At 50.6% G+C, this 21,822-nt stretch overlaps 1 protein-coding gene across 7 annotated transcripts in view; it reads left to right on the forward strand.

The window, feature by feature from the left end:
- The first annotated feature begins 7,676 nt into the window (after positions 1 to 7,676).
- TMEM131L (transmembrane 131 like) overlaps positions 7,677 to 21,822 on the forward strand; it is an 81,041-nt gene continuing 66,895 nt past the window's right edge. For all 7 annotated transcript variants that reach the window (XM_075421597.1, XM_075421596.1, XM_075421595.1 and 4 more), the window contains exons 1-3: positions 7,677 to 7,823; positions 8,101 to 8,171; positions 15,390 to 15,433. In XM_075421597.1, coding sequence (XP_075277712.1) covers positions 7,700 to 7,823; positions 8,101 to 8,171; positions 15,390 to 15,433 — 239 coding nt within the window. In that variant the 5' untranslated portion in view covers positions 7,677 to 7,699. The remainder of the gene's footprint in view (positions 7,824 to 8,100; positions 8,172 to 15,389; positions 15,434 to 21,822) is intronic.

Consider the following 21,822-nt stretch of genomic DNA (forward strand, 5'->3'; position numbering starts at 1 on the left):
CTTAGTTTGCTGAAGGAGCAAGGTGCTGGGCAAGGGCACTTGGTGAGAAACCGTTTGGTGGCTGCCGCCGCACCAGTTGTCTGGACATGGGCGAGCCGAGAAGACAGGTCGTGCCCAGGGGTGATGCCTGCCCAGGGGTGATGCCTGCGGTCGCACAGCGGGCAGACAGCCCTGCCCCGGCTGCCGGACCCGGCCCGCGCCGGTGTTGTGATGCCCTGGCACCCAGCGGGGCAGCAGTCGGCCCCCCCAGCTTCTTCGAGGGTGTAAAAAAAGAGGTGGCCTTTAAGGCTGTGGCGTGAAAAATCCCTGGTACTTCACAAAGCGCGCGCATTACGCTGTTTTTCTAGGTTACCTAAATTCCCCCCTCAGTTTCGGATGGAAGTGAAACCCTTACTTGCTGTCAAAACTGGGGGGAGGGGGGGTGTCATTTTGCACAGCAACATCTTTTTCTCAAACAGGTTATTCGATCAAGTAACTGCAACTCGCAGCTTTCCAACTGCTTCCCTAACCACCCCCAGGCCTGTACCACGAAAGAAATAAACACAATCAACTTCTTTTTCTTACAGGAGAACATCTGTGCCCCATTAACGTCGGATCCTGGGCTGCGCAGCCAGCTTTGGAGCCAGGCCTGCAGCACGGCTCGGGCAAATCGGCCGTTCACTCCTCCAGGAGTCTGGCATGGCTGTTCTCTAATATTTTATCAGCATGTTTATTTCTGTTATAGTAGCACTTCAGGACTTAAAAAAAGAGCTACAGCAATATTTTACTGTGCTTAAGTAAGCTTTTAAGAGTAGCATTTCCAATTTGGGTGTATTTTGAAATCTTTCTTATTTTTGTGCTGTTTTTTCAATGTCATCAGTGCGTCATCCTCCCTCAAATGCATCTGCACACACGTGGAACTCCTGCACCTTGCCAGCTAAGCTTTTTTCTGACACATTGCGGTATTAAACTGATTCTGCTTGCTTCACACCTGTACCGGGCTTTAATCCTTTGGGCTAAAATTTCCCATGCCCGTTATCTAGCTCCAGCAGGTTTATTTTCCTTATTTTTAGTCACAGTGAAAAACAGCCCCGCTGGACTGAGGTTAAGTAAAACTATGTTTTACACCTACTGAAGCCTTCTACAGCTACTGAAGTTGAAAATTCAGCCACGTGGTAACTCTGCCGTGGCTCGCGCTGTCTCCTTTTCCGCTCCATCGAGCTCTGCCTGCAGCTGCGCCCTGACGAAACGCCGCGCTCTTGCTGACGAGATGCCGCCTGCGAGACACGACGTGGCTCCCCAAGCGCCGCCTGGGCACCGGGGCACGTCCGGCTTTTACTGACAGTACTTGTCATGCTGACGAATCCTATTTCACTGTTTTATTTCTAAACCCACTCAGGGCCGAGGGCTGGTATTTGTTACGCCCGTTTGCTACGGCCCGTCCTTTCGATCTGCGGATGGGCATCACGTAGCTGGCTTGAGCCATAAGCTGATATTTTACATGGATCATCCCTGTTTTTGCATAGTGTCCCTCTCCTCGTCCTGCTGACTAGTGGTCAAGAAGCCTCTGCCCCGCGGCCGAGCACCGGGGGTTTCTCCGGGGAAGCCCTATGAGGCGGGAGCGGGGACTTTGTGCCACTGCAGCCCGAGGACAGGGGTGACCTTCACAGCCTGGGTGAGGTGGCATGGGTAGGGTGGATGCTTCTTTTGGGGACTCCAGGGGATGTTTTCCTCCAGCCTTGAGACGCTGTCGGCACGGTTTATCACTGTGGTTATACAAATGACATGTCCTTGTCTGGAAATGGTGACAGGCGTGGTTGTGCATTGAAAAATGAGCGCCTTTCGGGAAAGCCCGGCTTTACTGACGCCTGCTTTGCAGCTGTTTCCCTCGGCTCGTAGGCAGCGTAGTTCTGCCTTAAATGCTGCCTCTTGCTCGGTCCGGGGATGGGCAAAGCGCTCACACCGACGCGGTGCCGCAGGTCGGAGGAGTCGTAGAAGCCGGACATCTCCTTGTGGCATGGCGGCTGCATCGCCGCTTGCTTTCATTGTGTGCGCTCCAGGGGTTGTTTTCTTTTATTCGTAACAGCTTAGAAACGCACATAGCAATGGCTTAGAAATCATTCCAGAACGAAAGTATAAATACTCACGGGTACAAATCTCCAGGAAAAAATTAAGGCTGCTTTTCTTCCCCTCGGCACAGGCGTGACCCTCAGCGACAGAACCTCAGTGCGCGCCCCAGATGTCCTGCTCACCCCTTCCCCCGGCCTGGGCTCCGCAGGGCGCCCAGAGCAGCGTGTCATGTTTTCTACGTGATGCCATCACTCCAAACCCTGCAGTGAACTCATGGGCTTAGGGAGTCCAGCGTCATTGTCTCCGAAGCTTTCAAAGCTTCGCTTTAGTTTTAAATGCCTCTTTAGGCACAGACAATGCTCCAACAGGCTTGCTGAAACTAAATGAAGCTTATAAAGCTTTGAACGCTATTGTAACATGGTGGGTCCCGCAGGAGACTGCAAAATCCTGCTGTGTGCAAGGATCCACCACGCTTTCAAGTGGATGCACTGTACGTGCTAAAAAATGTAGGCAGAGCAGGGCAAGGAAAGGACAGAGCATGTCAGCATATTTTTTGAATTACCTAGCCTTTGATTGATACCGCAACAGTAACGCTGCGTTTTAAAATAAAAACATTTACTATCCTTTCTTCTTTAGTACACAGAGAAGTCTGGGACATGTATATATATATATGTATATATATGTACTGTTTTCTTCTTTCAGATTCCAGAGCGAGTGGCTCTTTTTTCATAGATCGCCTAAATGTATTATTTTTTCTGCTCAATCTTTCATAAGCTGTTATTAAAATAACTTAATGTTGTCCCACATTCATCGAGTCTTCTATGTGATGATATAGACACTTGTTTTACTGCGCAGATTTTTTCGATGAAAAATGCATGAGAGGGGGGAGAATGAAAAAAAGTAGGCCAGGTAAGCACCCTGTTTTTTGGCTGTGTTTAATCATAGCCTAGAAAGTCAAAGCGAGCTGGCAAAAATTCTGCTTACAGACAAGAGCCCGATGTTTGTCATCCACGGTAATGAGCACGGTGTCATTAACAGCTTACTGGGGCAGTGCCGCGCTGCCTGTTCGCTTTCCCCTCCTCAAAGAAGCGATGGATGGGCTGCTGACCCAGATCGGGCGCGTAAGACGAGAGCAATTCCTCCCCGACAAGCCCCAACAGTGACAACCCATCATTAATTGTAAAAATTCTACCAGCGTGAGGTTTTAGAAACAATTCGTACTTCTTTAATTACGCTGCCAGGGCAGGCTTTGTCCAGGGCACTCTTATCAGGCTGAATTAGGCTTTGAAAGAATGAGGCTCTGCCCAGCTCGAGCTGCGCGCACCAGCTTTGCTCAAAACCTTTGCTGGGGACATGGGGCAGGGGCAGCGCGCGGCAGTAATTGTCACCAGGGGGAACAGAGCACCTCTTGTCCCCTTACTGTTTTATTGTCCTAATGATGCGTACGCGCCCCGATGGAGATCGCGGCCCCGCTCCGCTGGGAGCGACACGAACACCGGGATGCTGGGAGAGCCTCTGCTCCCAGAAAGCCGGCTGGCTGAGGAACCCAGTGGGGCAAACGCCCAGAAGAACAGGGAGGGCTGCTTATCTTCAGCGGTCACGCAGGGAACCGAGCACAGGAATTTATGGCTGCGCCCTGCCAGGTCCTCTTTTCCTACTTTTTTTCTTTTTTTCCTCCCTGTGCACTCACCCGTGAGTAGCCCCATGGCAGAGGTCGGTGGGACTCGGCTTTCCTTGGGCGGGACTGAGCCCCCGGCGCTTTGTCCGGTCACCCGGCGGTGGGTGTCTGGGGAAATGCCGCCCCTTCGATGAAGAGTGAGCTATCTGGGTGAGGAGATGACCCAAGCGAAGGCGTTATCCCCCCTCCATCTCTCTTTGGGATTTGCAGCCTTATCGGGGGGAATGGCCATCGCTGGGCTTGCCGATAGGGCTGGCCCTGGGGCGGGTGTGCGGATGTGTGGCCTCGGGGCTGATAAAGCAGAGCCCGGGAGGCTGCCGGGGAGGGCGAGGAGAGGCCCTGGGCTCCACCGGAGATGCCGCCAGCCCCAGGACCGGCATATTTCAGCACACACACCAGCGGGGCTTACTCCTGCTGATTTCCCGATGGGGATGGCACGGTGAGACGACGCTCCAGAGCAGGCTGACCACTTCCCTGGGGCTTTTTTTTAAAAAAAATATAACACCTTCAGTGCATACCATCTCTCACACTGTATCTAATGGAAACCCCTAAATAGATGACCAGTATACTTATGTTGAGCATTAACCACATATGGTTAATGGCTCATATGTGGCTGCAAATGGAATGATTGCATATTTTGACTAGAAAGGCTTCTGATGGGCTCAGTTCCCCCAGAAATTAATTTTGCCGAGTGTTTCCGTAAAGCGCCACGTCTTTTTTGAAAGGCAAGTAGCTATTCCCATGCTGAAAGTAATGGGGATTTGTAATGGCATTTAGGGCTGGATTAATCGCTATGTGCTTTACGAGTTGCAGAAGTTTACAGCGGTATCTCCAGACTGCTGTAGGTAAAACTCAGCTCCTGTTCCTTGTAGTTCAAGGGCAAGGGAAACAGTAAAAATAAATGTTTCAGCAGCACATCCTACTACTGAAAAACAAGTCAAAGATCTTAAAGTATGCCAGCACAGGGATTTGTTTCACACGAATAGTAAGTATGCATACAGTCTCAAAAAAAGCCCCCCTAGCTGGAAAATGGTGTCGTGAATTGGTCTGTGAGCTTTGGAAGAGCACTGACGCATTTGCAGGTATCTGGGGGAGCTGCATGGCCCAGTCCATGCCAGGTTGGCGCAGTGGGTCCATCCCCTCCCAGTGCATCGCCCAGCAAGTACCTCATCCAAATGTTTTAGCTGTTGTTTGCTTTTCCAGGTTGAGCAGGGTGAATCTATTGGCTCTGGATTAGTCACTGTTTTCCGGGGAACGGAAGAGTACCAAGGTGACTCAGTGTTAGGGATGCCCAGGCTGCCAGGAACCCTCCCCGTGGGAGCGTGGGGATGGCACCCATCAAGCGTGGCTGAGAGAAGATGGGGTGATGGAAACTGGTGGGGCAATGGGTGCTGCGGGACAGAGGGGTCTTGGGTCCCCTCCTGTGCGACCGAGGCCAAAAAATGCAGATGTCTCACCCTGAAGGATCCCAAATATCCATTCTCTTATGATTGCAGAAGTTGCTTCGAGCCTTACCTGGGAGGAAAAGCCTCCCCCTCCGCTTCTCTTCTGCTTTGCCCACGCAGCATTGTCCCTGCCCTGTCTTCCCCTGCGCCCTCCTCAGTGGGTGGCAGGTCTCCAGGCTGTCCCGGGGCTGGCTCAGGAGCATCTCTGCTTGTTTAGCAGCAGGTACATTTCATTTCATTTCATTTCATTTCATTTCATTTCATTTCATTTCATTTCATGCATGAAGAACAGTCCCAGCCATATTTTGCTGGTAAAAGGATGCACGGAGGCACAACAGCGGGAACGTAATTAGGTTGCCTGCTCCCATCTGATGCCTGTTACGCAACATACATCTCCCCTTCCGATTGCGACGCCTGCATCGTGGCCCTGATTTCCTCCCGGTCCTGCCCGCTGCATGTGAAAAAGCCTCCAGAAAGCAAGGTGCTCAGCCCTGCCGCCGAGGTGGGGTGGCTCTACCGCGACGGCAGAAAGCCTCGCAGCCCCCTCCCCTTCCAAAGCTGCAAACGTGCCCCTTGCTCTTCACAGGGGTAAGCGTCTCCCGGGGGAGCCCCGCTCCCAGCCCGGACTGCGGCTCAGGCTGCCCTCTGTCCCCTCACTTTTTAAGATCGGTTTGGTTAAACCAGTCCCAATGGTGTCCAGGAGAGCTTGCCTCCAAACCCCTGCCTACTGCCAGCCGGACCTCTTGCTGCAGCCACTGAAAACGCAGTCGGCTTTTGGACTCGGAGAGGCAATATCATCAGCTCATGCTGACATTGGTTTTCAAAAACTCAGCAAGAAGAAGCTGGTAATTTAAAACAACGTCAGCCCACAGCTCTAACTGGTATTCCAATCGGGACCAGTCGTAAAGGTGGTGGGAAGGGTTCCCTAGCAAAGGCACACACTGCCACGCAGCCCCCAGGTGGGGGGGTCACGCCAAGGTCACACCGTTATAACCCACTTTCTCCCCACCGCAGCCGTTCAAGCGCCCGTCCGAGCGCGGCTGCGCGTCTGCCGGCAGAGAACCGTCCCACGGCTGCCATCGCAGCAGGAGTGGTCCCTCTGCACGCCCCGGGGTGCCGCGGGGTGCCCCCCGCTCGGGGCAGCTGCTGCTCTGCCTGCGCAGGGGGAAGGGTGGGCAGCGTGACAGCGGACATGAAGGGACGGAGTGGGGTGGGAATGAAGGATCCGAGAGGCAGAGAGCAGGGAAAATGGGGGGGAGGGGGAAGAAGAAAGCGAGAGGAGGGAGTGGGCTGGCAACGAGACCGCACCGCCGTACACCGGCCGTTGAGCAATATGGGCGAAGGCCAAAGGCTTCTCCTTTTGAGGGGGGGGGGCAGCACTGCTTTAGCCATGCACAGAGATGTGGTCACTGCACACCCACCCACCCAGCCACCCTCACCTCCCGTCAAACCCGGACGGCCTCTGGGCGGGAAAAGCTTTGACAGGGGTGAAGCGGAGTGGGCATCGCATGGCTGTCCCGCTGCCGGCGGGACCGAGCCCTGCATCAGCCTCACGCCTTGCCTCAGCCCGGGGCTGGAAACGGGTTTTGCCACTTGCTTGGCTTTGCTCAGGAGCCTTCAGTGAGCGAGCGCCGTGTTTCCTCCGCTCATGGGAGCTGCTACGCGACAACAGTGAGGGGAGAACCCGATGCAGTTGTGCAAACCTCGTCAGCAGAGCATTCACTTTCTTTCCCCCCTCCCCCAGGTTTGAACAACTGGCTTTTTTTCCTGCAATTTAAGCATTCAAGGGTTTATTTTTCAAGCGAGTGCTTTAAAACGCGACCAGAAGGGCACACAAGGTGCAAGCTGCGACCACGCGGCTGGCACGTTACTGCTGGGCTCCCTTCTGCCCTCCTGTTTCGCTGCCGCCGTGGCCACCGGGCACCGCGACTGTCTCTTACACCGAAAGCACAGCAGCGGCACCCACAGAATCACAGAATGGTAGGGGTTGGGAGGGACCTCCATGGGTCACCCAGTCCAACCCTCCTGCCGAAGCAGGGTCACCTACAGCAGGCTGCACAGGACCGCGTCCAGGCGGGTCTTGAATATCTCCAGAGAAGGAGAATCCACAACCTCCCTGGGCAGCCTGTGCCAGGGCTCCGTCACCCTCAGAGGGAAGAAGTTCTTCCTCAGGTTCAGACGGAACTTCCTGTGCTTCAGTTTGTGCCCGTTGCCCCTTGTCCTGTCGCTGGGCACCACTGAAAAAAGTCTGGCCCCATCCTCCTGACACCCGCCCTTGAGATATTTATAAGTGTTTATAAGATCCCCCCTCAGCCTTCTCTTCCTCAGGCTGACAGCCAGGCAGCCCCGCCGCCCCCCTGCCCGCCCGCCATGTGCCCGCGCTGCCGGCGGCGAGCGGGGAGGGCGGGGCCGAGGGCGGGGCGCGGCGGCGCGCAGCCGCGCGGGTGGGCGGAGCCGGCGGCTCGGGAGGCACCGCCCCCTTCCCCCCCCGCCGCCCCCGCCCAGCCGCAGCACGGCGCGGCACGGCATGGCGGGGCTGCGCTACCCGCAGCAGAGCGGCTACTGCCGCGCGGCCGCGGCCATGAACCTCCTGCTCGGAGTCTTCCACGTCCTCCTGCCCTGCTTTCGGCCCGGGGAGGCGCAGGGACAAGGTGAGGGCGCCGGCGGGGCGGGGTAGGGCAGGGAGCGGGGATGTGGCCGTGCGAGCGGGGCCGCCGCCCCCCGCCGCCGTCCCTCGGGTGGCAGCCCGGGGACACAAAGGGAGCCGGGACGTGGCTCGCAACCCCCCCCCGCCGCCTCCCGGTGTCAGCCGGGCAGGGAGCCCCTGGCCGCCGCCGCCCGCGGGCCCCGGCCTCCCGCCCCCGGGCCCTGCGAGCGCGGCCGGCCCATCGGCGGTTTCTCTCTCTCTCTCTCTCTCTGCCCCCGCAGCCATCGAGCCCATCCCCGGCGTGGTGGAGCTGTGGCAGGCCGAGGAGGGGGAGCTCCTGCTGCCCGCTCAGGTGAGGGGGCGCGGGGGGGGGGGGGGAGCGGGCGGGCGTCAGGGGCCCTGAGGGGCGGGCGCGGGGCCGGGTGCGGGGCCGGGGCCGCGCTGGGGGCGGCCGCTGTCACACACCCCCCCCCCCCCCCTCCCCCGCCCCCTCGCGCCTCCCCGTGCCGGGGCTGCGGCCAACGATGTGAATTTTCGGCTCATTTTTTAACATCCCCCCCGTTTTCCCTTTTTTTCTATTTACTGAGCGTGTTTGTGCACGGTGAATACCGGACACGCGTGACGAGCGTGCGTGTCTGCGTCCGGGACCCGCTCAGGTGAAGCCGTGTTTCCCCCCCGAGTGACACGCCGTTCGCTGCCGGCTCTCCCGCCCCAGCGCTCCCGTTCGCCTCAGCCGCCGCTGCCGGGCCCCGGCCGGGCGCGGTGCGTTCTGCCTTGGCGAGGGGCGCCCGTGCGGGGACGTGGGCGGCGGTGGCCCGGAGCTGGCGCGGCTGCGCCCTGAGCTGGGCCTCACCGGGCTCCAAGGGTCGCACATGGGAAGAGGCAGTGCTTGGGGGCATCGTCTTGTGCGAGAGGGAAAAGAGGGCGATTTATTTCTCTGAAGCTGTTGTATCGTCCTCTGTTTGGTGCTCAGCCATTAACATAGGGAAGAACAGCTGAAAGTGTTATTTCTTTCCTCAGCTAGCAATTGATGCTGCTTGCCAGGGCCCAGCGTTTCGCATTGTCGTGTGCTGAAAGTATTATCCACTGTATATATAAATAACTTAAAAAAAAAAAATATATGCTGTTCGGAATCTGCCCGGTATAGATGTGGTAGTAGCTAAGGGCAAGTGCAGAGTCTCTGTGCCCAGGGATGCGTAGGGAGCTCGGCCTTTTGCCGGTGCGTTCCTTACCTTGGAGACATTAAGATGCACTAGATGTGGAACCGCGTAATGCAGTCGTTTATAGTTGCTTCTCGTGGCGAAGCTGCAGTTGACTGATGGTGACGTGATGTTTACTTCCTGGGGAGATTAGATCCTCTTGGAAAACACTTTGTTCTTGAGCATCCTCGTAAAAATCAGCCCTAGTGTGGCTGAAGGAAAAGAAGGCACGAATGGCCCGTGGACTTGGCGTGATGGAGCGTATGGTCCCGCTGAGTCCTCGCAGTGGTGAAAGGCGAGGCTGAGGCTGCCGCTCCTCTGTCGTTTCTGTGGATGCTGCTTTAGGTATGCAGAAAAGAAAACACATCTTCTGGTTTCAGTTGGCGAGAGTGAGAAGTGAAAATTGTGATAGGCTCGCTGAAATGAGAGGTGGATGCTAAAAGCCAGACGAACCAGTCTCTGGGCAGTAGGGGTGCAGCGGCTGTTTTGCATGGCTTTCCCCTCCGAGCTCGGGGACCGCAGCAGCAGCATCTGACGCATCGGTGACTGCTCAGGCTGAAGCAGAAGGGCCTGGGTTCCTCAAACAGGTTTTAAGACTGAAGTTTGGTTCCAGGCACAACCCCAGCACCCGAATTTCTGTTCCCTTGCAGGCTTGCACTTTACCCAGCACCTCTTGGGATCGGGGCCTGTGGCTGAATTTGAAGTCTTTCCCAGTTGTTGGGGGCAGGAGGAAAGGAGACCTCCCTCTGCCCTGGGGGTGTGGCAGGGGACCCATCGAGGACCGCTTCTATGGAGCGGTGGCACTGCTTTGCGATGGCTGGTCATTGCTCTTCTCGGGGCGCCGGAGGAGTTGGGGTTTACCCACCCTGCTGCGATCCCCTATGAGGTCCTGGAGGCGACTCGGCATCGTCGGCCCGCTGGATGACCGGTCTGGGTTGGTGAGGGACATCAACGGAGTCACTGGCATCAGCTCCGGAGATTTGGAAAACCACTTCATCTGTTGACATCTGATGGCCCTTTCTTTGTTAGAGGGACGCTTAAACTTTCAAGGGCTTAATTGCTTGTTGATCTCCATGCTCCACTAAAAAAATGGTCTGACTTACCGCTGTGAGGAGGTGGTCCGTGTCCTCTTCCTTGCAGGAACAGGCTTTCTCACTTAAACCCTCGCAGAGGGTTGTTGCCCACTGTTTGTGTGCACAGTGGTGGTGATATGATGACGAGGGTTTAGTACGGGAAGAACCTCCTTGCTTTTGAGTGGATAATAAACGTTGTTTGATGGGGAATATCCAAGGGTTGTTTAGTTCACATATTCAAAGACAGGTCTCGGGGAAGACTTTGGGAACAGGAAGTGTCCTGGTTGCTCGATCTGGTTCTTCCCGTTCCCGTTTGGAGGAGAGAAGGCCGGAGCGCAGCACAGGAGAGTGAGGGCTTCGCCTGCAGAGGTGAAAAATCCAGGGAAGGAACGGTGCGTGCCCCTCTCCCAGAGCACCTCCCTCCTGCCTGCGTGTCGCAGGCGCTGTGCGGAGACGTGGACTAGGCTGCCCTGTCTGCCCAGCCCTTCTGCCTGTTTCTGGCCTGTTACCAGTGCTGTCTGATGGATGTTTTTCCCTTTCTGCCGTGGCTTCGCGCTATTATCTTGTTTTGCATGCATCGTCAGCTGCCTGTGACAGAGCAGTTTTGAGCATTCCTCGCTGCCTGCGGAATTTGAGGATGAAAGTTGGACGGGGTCGGTAGCCCATTCAGCCGTCGGGTTGCCCACGCGTGCTTTTGTTCCAAGAGCACGTACCGAAGAAAGACATCACATTAAGAAGCGAGGGAGGGGAAACAAAGCATTTTAATATTTGTAGTTGCTTTCTAGGCCTCTCGCAGCATCGCTTTGTCTACGTGAACTGCATGAATTTGCATGCTGGAGTGCAGCCGCCCAGGGCCCCCGGTCGGTCTCTCTACCTTCTGTTTCCTCTTGCTTCCCTTTCATTGTTTGTGCTTCTCGCGTGCCCCCTCCCAGCTTCCCTCTTACAAGTATTTGTGCTTTTTCTTTTTCTTTTTTTTTTCCTTCCCCCCCCATGCTTGTGATCTTTTAATTTCGGCTTCCTCTGAAGCCTGCAGAGCCGTTTGGGGATGGCTCACCTACTGCTCTTGCTCCGCAGCCGAGCCCGGAGGGTGCCCGGAGCACTGCAGTCGGTGAGGGTGTGCGTGGGCTTGTGTGCCGGTGCTGGCTCTGTCTGGCGTGCTGACGGTCTTCCACTGGTCTGCAGCTTCCTCCAGCATTTTAATGCTTCTTCCTGGGTTCCCTGCTTTGAGATGAGCTGTCTTTCCCGGTCGGATGTGGTGTCCATATTCCCTTGCGCCCAGTTCCTCTTTCTTGTTGGAGGTGACGGGAAGTGTGGGGTAGCTGCAGAGCTCCTGCCTTGCTCTCCTTCTCTTCCTTGCCCTTGACCTCCTTTTTATGGCAGATGTCCCTGGGGTGGGTGGCTGGATTTTTGTTTTGTTTTTCCTCCCATCGTTTGTCCTCAGTGTGGAAAAACGTAAAGCCTTGCCTGCCCCGATGGTTGGGAGATGCATGGAAAACCAGTGGGATTTTGACATGGAAAATCTCAAGTGCAAGAGGCTTGATTAGAGCAGTTGTGGTTTTTATTCAGACTCCTTATAATTTTGTGGTTTTACTTGTTTGTTTGTAACTTGTTAGTACTTAACTGAAATGCTTGGGAGAACAGCTCCTTTGTGTCGGAGTTGACACCCAAGCCCTTCACCGTTAAAGGCTGAAAAAGCTCCAAACATAAACAGCCATGTTGGAGCACGGCAGTGCAAAGCTGAAAGGCAGTTCATTATGGTTTTTTTTTTTGCTGAAGAGGAGAGGAAGAGCCCAAGGAAAAGCACAGTGAGAGTATCAGGCCGGCTGTTTCCACGGCCACAAGCGTGTGAAAGGAGAAGCACTAATGCCATTTGTTGTTCCTGGTGGACACTGTTTAAAAGGGATATTGGGGAGTCACGGTTGCATGGTTGCTGTCCATCAGAAACCACTGTGGCGATCACTGCGAGCATCTGAAGGCAGGGGCAGGCGGGTTGGGTACCTGCAGAGCAGGACGTTCAGCCCTTTCTGCCCCTTCATTTTCGAGGGAGGAACTACTTTAAAATGAAATAATGAAGGTTAAGTTGTAGGTCTGGTTGTCACGATTGAAAATGACAGGAAGTCATCAAAGGCAACGTATACCAAACTTTTTTGTGTGTCAGTGCTACTGTCTGCCTGATGTGATGGGTTTTGTAGTGCTCCTGTGTGTTGCATGTAGGAGGTGAGTGAGATGTTCCGTTAGAGGAACGCTTTGTGTGTGTTTCAGTTTGCTTGCAGATACTTAGGAGATGCAGTGACTGCTTATTTCAGATTACTGTGATAGTATTTTGGGTGCCTGAATTTTGGAGAAAGAGAAAGATATCACAATATTTGCTGTATCATGGCCTGTTACAGATGCTGGGCAAATGCCAAGCTGCTGCCTGGGTTTTCACTTTAAAGGTTCTGCTCGGTTCTGGATGATTGTTTTATTATTTTTTTTCTTTTCCCATGTAGTAGTGACTCATCTTCAGTTCTCATTCTTCAGTGCAGCTCAGGGGCTAATAAGGTTAATTGTTCTGCCGGTTTCGAAAGCCGATTGAAGACCTTGATCTTACAGACGTATCTGAGATACACGGCACTGCAGTGTGTCATTAACAGAGGCGCATCCCATCAGCTATGCACAAATTGAATGTACGGAGTCTCCTACTTCAAAGCAGGGTTCGTCTGAAGGCGCATAATTTGTGTGAAAGCCTGAGACAGTCTTGGGGTGGGAATTGTGTTCCTCTTTGGGCTGTTAAAAGGCTCTTCCAGCCTCCCAGCTGAGCTTCTGGATGGTGCTGATAGGACTTGGGTCTGGTTGGCCATGCAGATTATGCAGAAGCTGTCAGCCCTGGCTCGCATGACTTGTGTGACACGAGGGACACTTTCAGGGGCTTTCTAGTGCAAGATAAGCACCTGCCCATATTCAGGATGAGCTTTGGAGGAAGGTTTGTTGTTTTTTTTTCCTGTCATGGGTAGGCTGCTGGGACCTGCGTTTTGGCTTCAAGAGTCTCTCCCATCCTCCCAGCCCCCTGTAGTACTTGTCTAGCAATATGGTAGTTTGAGAAAGCTTTTGTTTTTTCTTTTTAATCCTCAGTGTAAGTGTTCGTGTAGCCTGTGGCATGCAGAGCAGAGAAGGCAGGAGAAAGCTGCACAAGGGACTCTATGTGCATGCTCAGAGTCGAGGGTGATTTTTGGAATTTTTTTATTTTTTTTATTGCACAATTCAGATTTTATGTTGTGGCTGCACTGCAGATTGGGAAGGTTTTCTTCATTGTTGCCTAACAAAGTGAAAAGAGAAGCAGTCAATGCCAAGATAGCTGGTGTTACGGGTGAGCACTGTGTAATGACACAGTCCCAAGTTTCTGATGGTTGGCAGGTGTTGAGACATTTAGAGGAGGAGTTAAGCCACTTAAAATGAGAATGGCTTGCCAGCCTGTTGTGGCAGAGAAGCTGTTTCAGGAGGAGGTAGATGAGGAGTCCTCAGATTCTGCTTGGTATCATCCTGAGGTCCTGGAAGTTCTGAAGGAGCTTGGAGAAGCTGGAAAACAGATGGCCGATTTGTATCATGCCTTACTGGTAGAGCCCAACAGCAGGGCTTAGCTCGTTTGTTGGAGGAGATGGCCAAGTCTTCATGAGGGCCAGGTGCTAGGACCTCTGGGTGGGTCTGTGCTGAAGAACCATGGGATGCGCTGCAGATCCTGAACAATTATCACGGTGTCTCCAACCTCCCTTTAAGGGCAGGCATGTGGAAAGATCATTCAGTCCTCAAATTAACTTGTACTTCCCTGTCAGTCTTGTTACAGATTTGGTTATGCTATGGTGAAGGCAGTGCTGCTTCTGTTGGATGAGCTACTTGTGGCAAAAGATTGATGTTTAGCTGCGTCTGGTTGTTTTTGGCAAGATCTGTAATAATATTAAACATAACGTCGTTATTTTAACCATAATAATGTTAATGATTAAGAATAATAATAACTGTATTTGTTACCTTAGTGTGGTTGTAATTTTTTTCCCTTCATGAGGCTCAGGTCTTCAGAAATCCTGCTGTCTGTCCTGTCCTGTAGACAAGTAGGGCAGTCCGGTCTGCTTCAGCATCTGAAGCCTGTAGAAAGACCTTCAGTGTTTGTGCAGGTGATTTTTTTGTTCTTTGTTTTTTTTCCCCAGTATGTAGTGAAAATAGGAGCTGGAGTCAAAGCCGTTGACTTGGGGCCTGTTCCGTGATGCACTTAAATGGAAAATGTGTAGGAGGGGTGGTGGATGGTGCAGTGTTTTAATTTTAAAAGGTTTTGGTTTACTGCCTTTTCATTGCTAAGGTCTGTAGCTCGTGTCTTGTTGCACCGTCACCTGCTTCTGCAGTAGCTGGGAAAACTTGCCAGCTGTGCTTGGCAGGATAGCTGTGACCTCTTCCTGAAAAATGTTAATCTCCCTAAAGCTGTCCCTGGTTTCATCAGTGCGGGTTGGGTGGCCGTAGCACGCTCCATTTTGAGTTGTACCGAAAGCTTTCCTGGAGATCTCGGCTGGTTCAGAGCAGCTACCTGCTTGTTTTAAATGGATTTCCTGCAGGGAGCTCATTGACCCAACACTCGAGTTCGTTCCTGCAGACAGCTCGGAGCAGCGAGTTGCGAACGGCAGGCTGGCACAGTTTGTTAGCTGCACGTCTCGAAAATGACCTTAGCCCAGCCACAGAGCTAAGCTGTTGGGTCTAAAGCTTCTACTCTCCATGGATTCGGGACATGTCGCTGATCGTTGGTGAGATCTTGGTCTGGGATCATGCCATCTCGCTTAGAACATGGTACCTTTGCTTTTGGGACTACTGCGTGATCTGAATTTCAAGGCGTTCTGCATCCTGTTTTCTCGGGTACTGGCTAATGAAATTTACTAGCGCGGGGCAGGTAATTTGGAGGTGGAGAAAATAGCCTTCCTGTAGTTTGAGGGCAATTGATAGTTTTAGATTGAAATTGTAGGTGTGAGCAGAATTTTGCATAGATGCATTTGTGTAGATAGAAAATTAGTCTATTCGATCAACGCTTGGAAGAAAAATAATGGAGTAGCCATGTTAAGTCACCATTTATCTCGGGAAAATGAGCTGAAACCTTGAACGGGATGGCCAGCATCCACCTCATGTGAATGATAAGGGAATCGCCGAAGGAATTTTAGATTTGAGTTCATTTGGCAAGCAAGTCATGTGAGAGTCTATCTTCAGAGCAGTTAAAAATGGTACATATGTCCACAGCGCCCGGTTGCAGTTCTGAGATCCTTACATAGTATTTTCTCTGTTTGTCAGGCTGATTCGGAGGAGGATGTGGAAGAGCATCCACAAGAGCAAAGGTAAGTGAAAGTCAAATGAAAACACAAGTTTTGAAGCTCATTTTGGTTTTTGCTGTAGGAAATAGTGATGTGTAATTGGGCGAACTACTACTTTTTTTTTGGTGCATATTAAATAGATTTCCATTACTTGTGGCATATGATTTTCTCAATGTTAATTTGTTAGCAAAACCAGAAAATAGTGCGCAGTGAGTGTATGCAAGACTGAAATGCCCTCTTGCATCTCTTTCTCCTTATTTTATCTCTAATCTGCATTTACTTTTCATTGCTTTTACACACAAAAAAACTGTGTTTATTAATTCTGCCTTATTGTATATTTTGTAATTAATTTCTTTAAACAAGAGGACAGTTTTCAGTTCCAAAATTTGCAAACGTAAGTAGTCTTGGGTGTTGACGAGTACTGGGGCGGAAGGGAAGGTAAAGAAGATCTAAAGCCAAAGGCTTCTTAATGTATTGCTGTGGAACAATAAATATCCTGCCTTGTTTCTTGAAATCAGATAAATAATAAAGCTCCTAAGAACTGCAGCCTCAACTTTGCTGTTTCTGTTAATATCAGGGCTGGGTAAATAGCATCGCAGATTATTTTTTAAATACACATTTTGTTTCCTCTGAGCGTCCAGATTAAAATGCTTGGACATCTACCAGTGAAGCACTTCCTTCCTTTGGTATGTGTTAATGTGGGCACTGCTTTCAGTGCCATGCCAGCCAGAAAGATCACAAGACTTAAAATAAACACGTGTAACACCACTGTGCTCAGATGGCTGCAGCTAGCCAGGAGTGCTTTTCTCATTTGTCTCCCGTCTTTGCCCCTAGCTCGGGTTGGATCTGATAAAACACAAGCCTGGCTGGGAGCTGGCAGAAGGGGTGAACGTGGGGATGGGAAGGGGATGGTGGTGACGGGTCTGTCCTGCGCCACAACGCTTTGCGCAGCTTTCCCCCCCCGTGTGCCCCATCGCAAGCCTTCTTGTCCGAACCCAGCATCCCATGAGGGCTCCTGTGCCTCATTGCCATGGGAGCGACAAATATCGTGTAGAAACAGGATGGGAGAATTACTGCTGCCTCTGACAGCTGCTGCTGATGGTTTGTGCTTGCCTACGTCCCCCAATTCCTACTTGCGTTGCAGATTTTTTTTTTTCCTTACCTCCTCCCCTTGCAAAAAGAGGGGTATACTATTGAAAGCTGACGTTTTCCCTGCACAAATACAGAACTTTCTGATTTTCGGCTGGGGACTACTGTGGTTTTAACGCAAAATTTTCATGGTGTGCCTACTCATGCTCTCTTTATTGAGAAGTAGTCAGAAGACAGCAGTCTCAAATGCTGTGCCTGAGGTGGTTTCTGAGATTTTTGTTAGTAGGCAGAGACATGCAAGGGGAGGGGGGAATCTCCATAAGCCAGTTTTTCTCTGGAGGTGGAGAGAGTGATTGGCTACTATGGCAATAATAAAAATATTGTTGAAACGTAAATAGTTCTTGAGACTCAGATAGGAAAAAGTGGTTTGACTTGTTTTTTTTTTGGTGTCATTCAGGTGTTTAAGGATTTTTCTAGTAATTACTCATTTTGAAAAATGAACTTGGTTTCTGAAAGTAAAGTTTATAAGGTTCACTGGTGTGGATGGAAACATCCTTCTATTGTCATACTGAAATGCTTCAGGAAACTTGCCTGAACAGGCACTGGTTTGCGTGCATCTTTTAAACTGTTTTGGTTTGCTGCTGTGTGTAAATACTCATCTGTGTGTGCTTTGTATACTGAAGGAGTGTTATAGTGTAGACTTTATGAAGAAGACCTAGCAAAGGTATGTTGGAAAGACTAGCATTTGTGTTCCTTTCCAGATTAGCTTTCATTCCCTTGGCTTATGTTACTACATGGTGAAATCATGGGGATTTCCTTTTCCTGTAGCAGCAGAACCTGAGAGCTTGCAGCATCTCCATCTCATTGTCTGCCAGCATGCCCTAGGGAAACCAGCTAATGCTACTGAAATTTGAGGTGAAGCCCCTAGAGCACCAGAAGCAAAACACCTTAAAGTAGCAGTATGAACAGAAGTTAATGGAGATAGAGAATTCAAAATTTTCCCCAGAGCTGAAGAAAGTAGAGAGGGTTCAGCATCTTGGGGCATATAAAGGAGAAAGTCTCTTCCCAAAACATTGTTTTATTCGGTTCTTCATTCTACGTTAATGAGCTCTCTTGGGAGCTTGCTAACATACCTTTTTTTTTTAAAAAAAAAAGTAAAGTATTAACAGTCTGTTAGCTGACTTCCTGTGCACGTGCATCTCAGGATCTTCCATTCGGGGTGGGCTTCTTTGTTTGCTGTTGTTTTTGTGGTAAGTGCACAAGGGGGATGGATGTAGTCTCGTTATTTCTGCCTTAGGTTTAGCTTCAGTAAATACAGAAGTTTGCAAGGAGGTAGAAAGACGTCAAAATAGCAGTTTTTGTAAAGATCTACTTCAGAGGTGAATGAGAAGTGGTTGGTTTGGAGGTCTGTGGGTTTACAGCTGCCCCAAGTGAGAAGATGGCAATTAGCAACTCCTTAATTTCCAGACTCCAATTCCTGCCTTTCTGATTGCTTAGATGCCACCACAGGTTGCTTTCTGCTGTTTTATGTCTCTCTGGATCACACTCTGAAATAAGAAATGCTGGACAGTAGATACTGGAGTTGCTGGATGTACTGCTTCAGGCCCCAGTCTTTGACAGAATTAAAGCCACGTGTGTTTGGACTAGCCTACTAAAAAAGCTTCAAGTTTCCTTAAAAACCTGTTTCTTACATTTGAAAGTCAGCAGTAATAAGATGACTTCCAGAACAACTTGGTTCAGGAAGTTTTGTTAGAAGAAAGTCAATGACAGGTGTTGACAGAAAGGTGTTTTTTTGTTGTTTGAGGTTTTTTTCCCTTCATGCTGGTGACTGTTCACTTGCCACAGCTGACAGTAGCAAATTTTGAAGATATAGGTGCTTGCTTTTTTATTACACTTTTGCTAAAGCAGCAGGATGAGTCAAATGCAGAAGTCTGGCACAGATAAAGGGACTGTTCTGTTAGGGGATGTGCACAAATGATGCTATCGAAATGTTTAACTTTCCACTTCAAGGAAGTAGACATTGGACTACCAAAAGAAAAAAAAAAAATTTCACATGTATGACATTCTCAGTCCTTGGTTTTGAGGAGTTCTGGAGAAAGGGCTTTGAGGATCCAGTTTCTGAGCTGACATGTTAAAGAACATTTGCACCAGAATAAACTGCTGTACTCAAGAGGTGGAGCGTGTGCTCTTGATATGTGATGTGCATTAATAGTCCACGAGAAAGGAAAGCCATACAATATTAAGAGTGTGGTATGTAATCAGTGAGTAAGAGGATGTTTTCCAGCCTTTACCGGTGCCCATGGGGCGTCTTTTGCTTTGAGTAGATAGGTATCAACTGCTAGGAGAATTGTGTGTGGTGCAGTTAGCTCAGTCACACAATTGTGTTGAAGCTTTGCCGTTGATCAGTGGGCGAGCATTTGACCCTGGGGACTGGAGCTGCTTGGGGCTGCAGATGCTGCCAGCTCCCGGTGGGTTCCTACTCGGGTGTTAGTGCTGCCCCGGGAGTGACAGCTGCCGCCCGACTCTTCGACCTCTTGGGATTGTCAAGTGGGATCACTCCTAACCCCTGACTTTGGCCGTGTCTGTGAAATCGTGCTCTAGACATGGAAGAGAAATTGGAAGGTAAAGGTAAGAGAAATTGGAAGGTGAAGGTCAAGGTAGCAGGGGAGTAGCTTACTAGTGGCCTGAGAGACAGCAATGCCGTTAAGGTGCACAAACTGCAAAATTACTCAGGGCTTCAGTGGATACTTAGGGGGGGTAGTTATTTGCATCAGGAAAAGTGCAGAGTGGCTGTGGAGAATGAGCCTGCTTCGCGTTGCAGTCGTACGTGGCAATTCTCACTGGCCACAACTCCATCTCATCTCCAGTCCGGAGGCAAGGATGAGCCTGGCAGCGTGGATGGGCTGTAAAGACACCGCAGAGGTCCAAAAGCTTACAACTGACTCATCCAAAAAGCCTGTGGTCTTAGTGCTGTAATTTGTGACAGCCCGGTTCTTGGAAAGTATTGGCGCGGGACTGGCGGTAAGCCTGTGTACCAGGTAACTAGCTGGGTGCTGGCTAAGCCAGGAAAGATGGAAAAATAGGTTAGGATCAACCAGATATTTTTTTTCTTCTGCTGTTTTTTGCTGAAAAGAACAAAAAACTGATTTAGTGCCAGAAGAAGCATCCAAATATAAAAAACCCCATTGTTCTATGTTGTATTTACTTTTAAAATATCTTTAATAAAGTCAAACTGAGTATCCATAGGGAAAGTGTTTCAAACTGAAAAGCGCAAAACTAGTTTTGAGAGTGTCAGTGAGTGCTTAAACTGTTTGAAAGGAACCATCCTAAAACAGTATTTTCGACCTAAGCTTGTATTGAGTACAACTAATCCTTTGGATTGTCATTAAAATTACTCCCTGAAAGTGTTTGAAAAATTACATGAAGACTTTTCCTAGGATATATGCCTGGTCCTAACTTGCTGCTTTTATTAAGTTTTTGATAGTTTTTAATTTTATTTTTTTTTTAAGAAAAGAAGCAGAAATCAATGTGTGTATTAAAAAAGAAAAAAAGCTGCGTTTCTTTTTCTTGGGGAAAAAGCTTCTTAGTCACCATTAATGCACTTGCATAAAGTAACGCATTTCTGTAGCGTGCACCGAATGGGTATTCTCACTGCGTCGCACCAAAACCTGCTTTGATATTGGTTAACTTCTGTTTCTAATTGATCAGTCACTGCTGTTGTATCCTGCTTCCAGTTTCACCAGATCACCAAGGGAGTGCTCATTTTAAGTTTTACTGGAGGCCTAAAGAAATGAAATTTACTTGTAAGGATTATATAAACTAAAGGAGTTGAAAGAAGATGCACACACCTACCTGTTACGCTTGGGTGAAAATCCCTAAGGAAACACCTCTAGGAAACACAGAAGATAATGTGAACCTAGAACAAAAAAAGCTTACTGAAGAAAGTTGCTAGAAGGTCAGCAAAGTTGGCGGATCCCTTGTGGATGAAGCAAATCGTTCTGGAAGGAGCTGTTGGTGTTACTCCTCTCCTTCCTTACGCTTCTGCCAGGCGCAGCTACAGCGGCAGGCTGAACTCTTGCTGCTGGAATCTTTGATCTCTGTTTCCTGTGTTGTAATCTATTCACTGCTGAACTTTGCCTTGCCGAACTTTGTGTTGTGTGTTGTGAGGGACAGCTGAGCCCTCGCTTGCATTGCTTCCTGCAAAATACTGGTCCTTTTGAGAAATTGTGTTGCCTGTCTGCTGATGCAGGGAGTAAAAAACCTGTTGTATTTTGCTTCTCTTCCCCGGACGTTGCGTGCCGGTGCTGTCTGCTAGCGAATGAGTCAGCTGTCCATTTCTTGACTTGTTTCTAAGTCGCTTTCAGGCATTTTGGAACTGAGCGCGGCAGCCTGGGCCAGCTGTGCGGGGTGCGACGCCGGGCCGAGGAGCCAGCGCCGCGGCGCTCGGGTCTGGAGGTAATGGCAAGCGAGGCAGTCCTGCTGCGTTCTGCGGAGAGCCGTCAGACGTCTCTCCTCAGCTTAGGTCCCGGTTGGCCTTCACTGGGATATTAAATCTGGCTGTGTGTCACCTTGAAAATTACTCTTTGGTATGCTGCTGCAATCCCAGTCATTGTTGAAATGTTGTATGTTTGCGTTGGAAAAAAACCCCTGCTGGTATGGTTCTCTGCGTTTTCCTCGCTGTTGCGAGCCTTCTTGGGCTGGAAGATGCCCACGGTCTGATCAGTGACTGTTTGATCTGTGCGTTGGCTTGTACGCTGACCTAAAATGGACTTTCTTGTCTATGGGTGACAGTTTAACCTCGAGAAATGAAGACAGCCTTGGTGTAGTGATTGAGAACTAACACTTGTGCTCTGACATGGCTCCCGCTGCCTTGAAAAGCCACACAGGCTGTCCTCACCCCAGTTTCTGTACTGGCATAAATAGCAGGCAGTGGCCGTCTCCTCCCAGTTGGGGCTGTGAGGTTATTGTTTGCACAGGGATTAGTGGATGTGGAGAACCTGTATTTGTGGATAGGTGCTACTGGAATAAACTTGCTGACATGTAGTGACCTGTTTTAAGCAGACAAGTAAACTGGGCTTTACATTTTGGTGTCCTGTATCTTTCTTCTGTTAATTTCTTCATTTTCTTTTCCCACTTTTTCAGCTTTCTGTCTCTTCCGCACGTCTCTTGTGTACCTCCTTATGGCATCGGTGCGACTCTCCTCTGGACCTCGTGGCCTCCGCTTCCTGCGGTCCCCTCTCTTCTGTCCCCTTTCTTCCACCTGCCTTTTGGCCTGCTGTTGGGGTGGGAGGTTGTGTGGTGGCACTTGTGCCAAGGCTGACTCC

This window comes from Opisthocomus hoazin, chromosome 5 (assembly GCF_030867145.1).
Source record: "Opisthocomus hoazin isolate bOpiHoa1 chromosome 5, bOpiHoa1.hap1, whole genome shotgun sequence".
NCBI lineage: Eukaryota > Metazoa > Chordata > Aves > Opisthocomiformes > Opisthocomidae > Opisthocomus > Opisthocomus hoazin.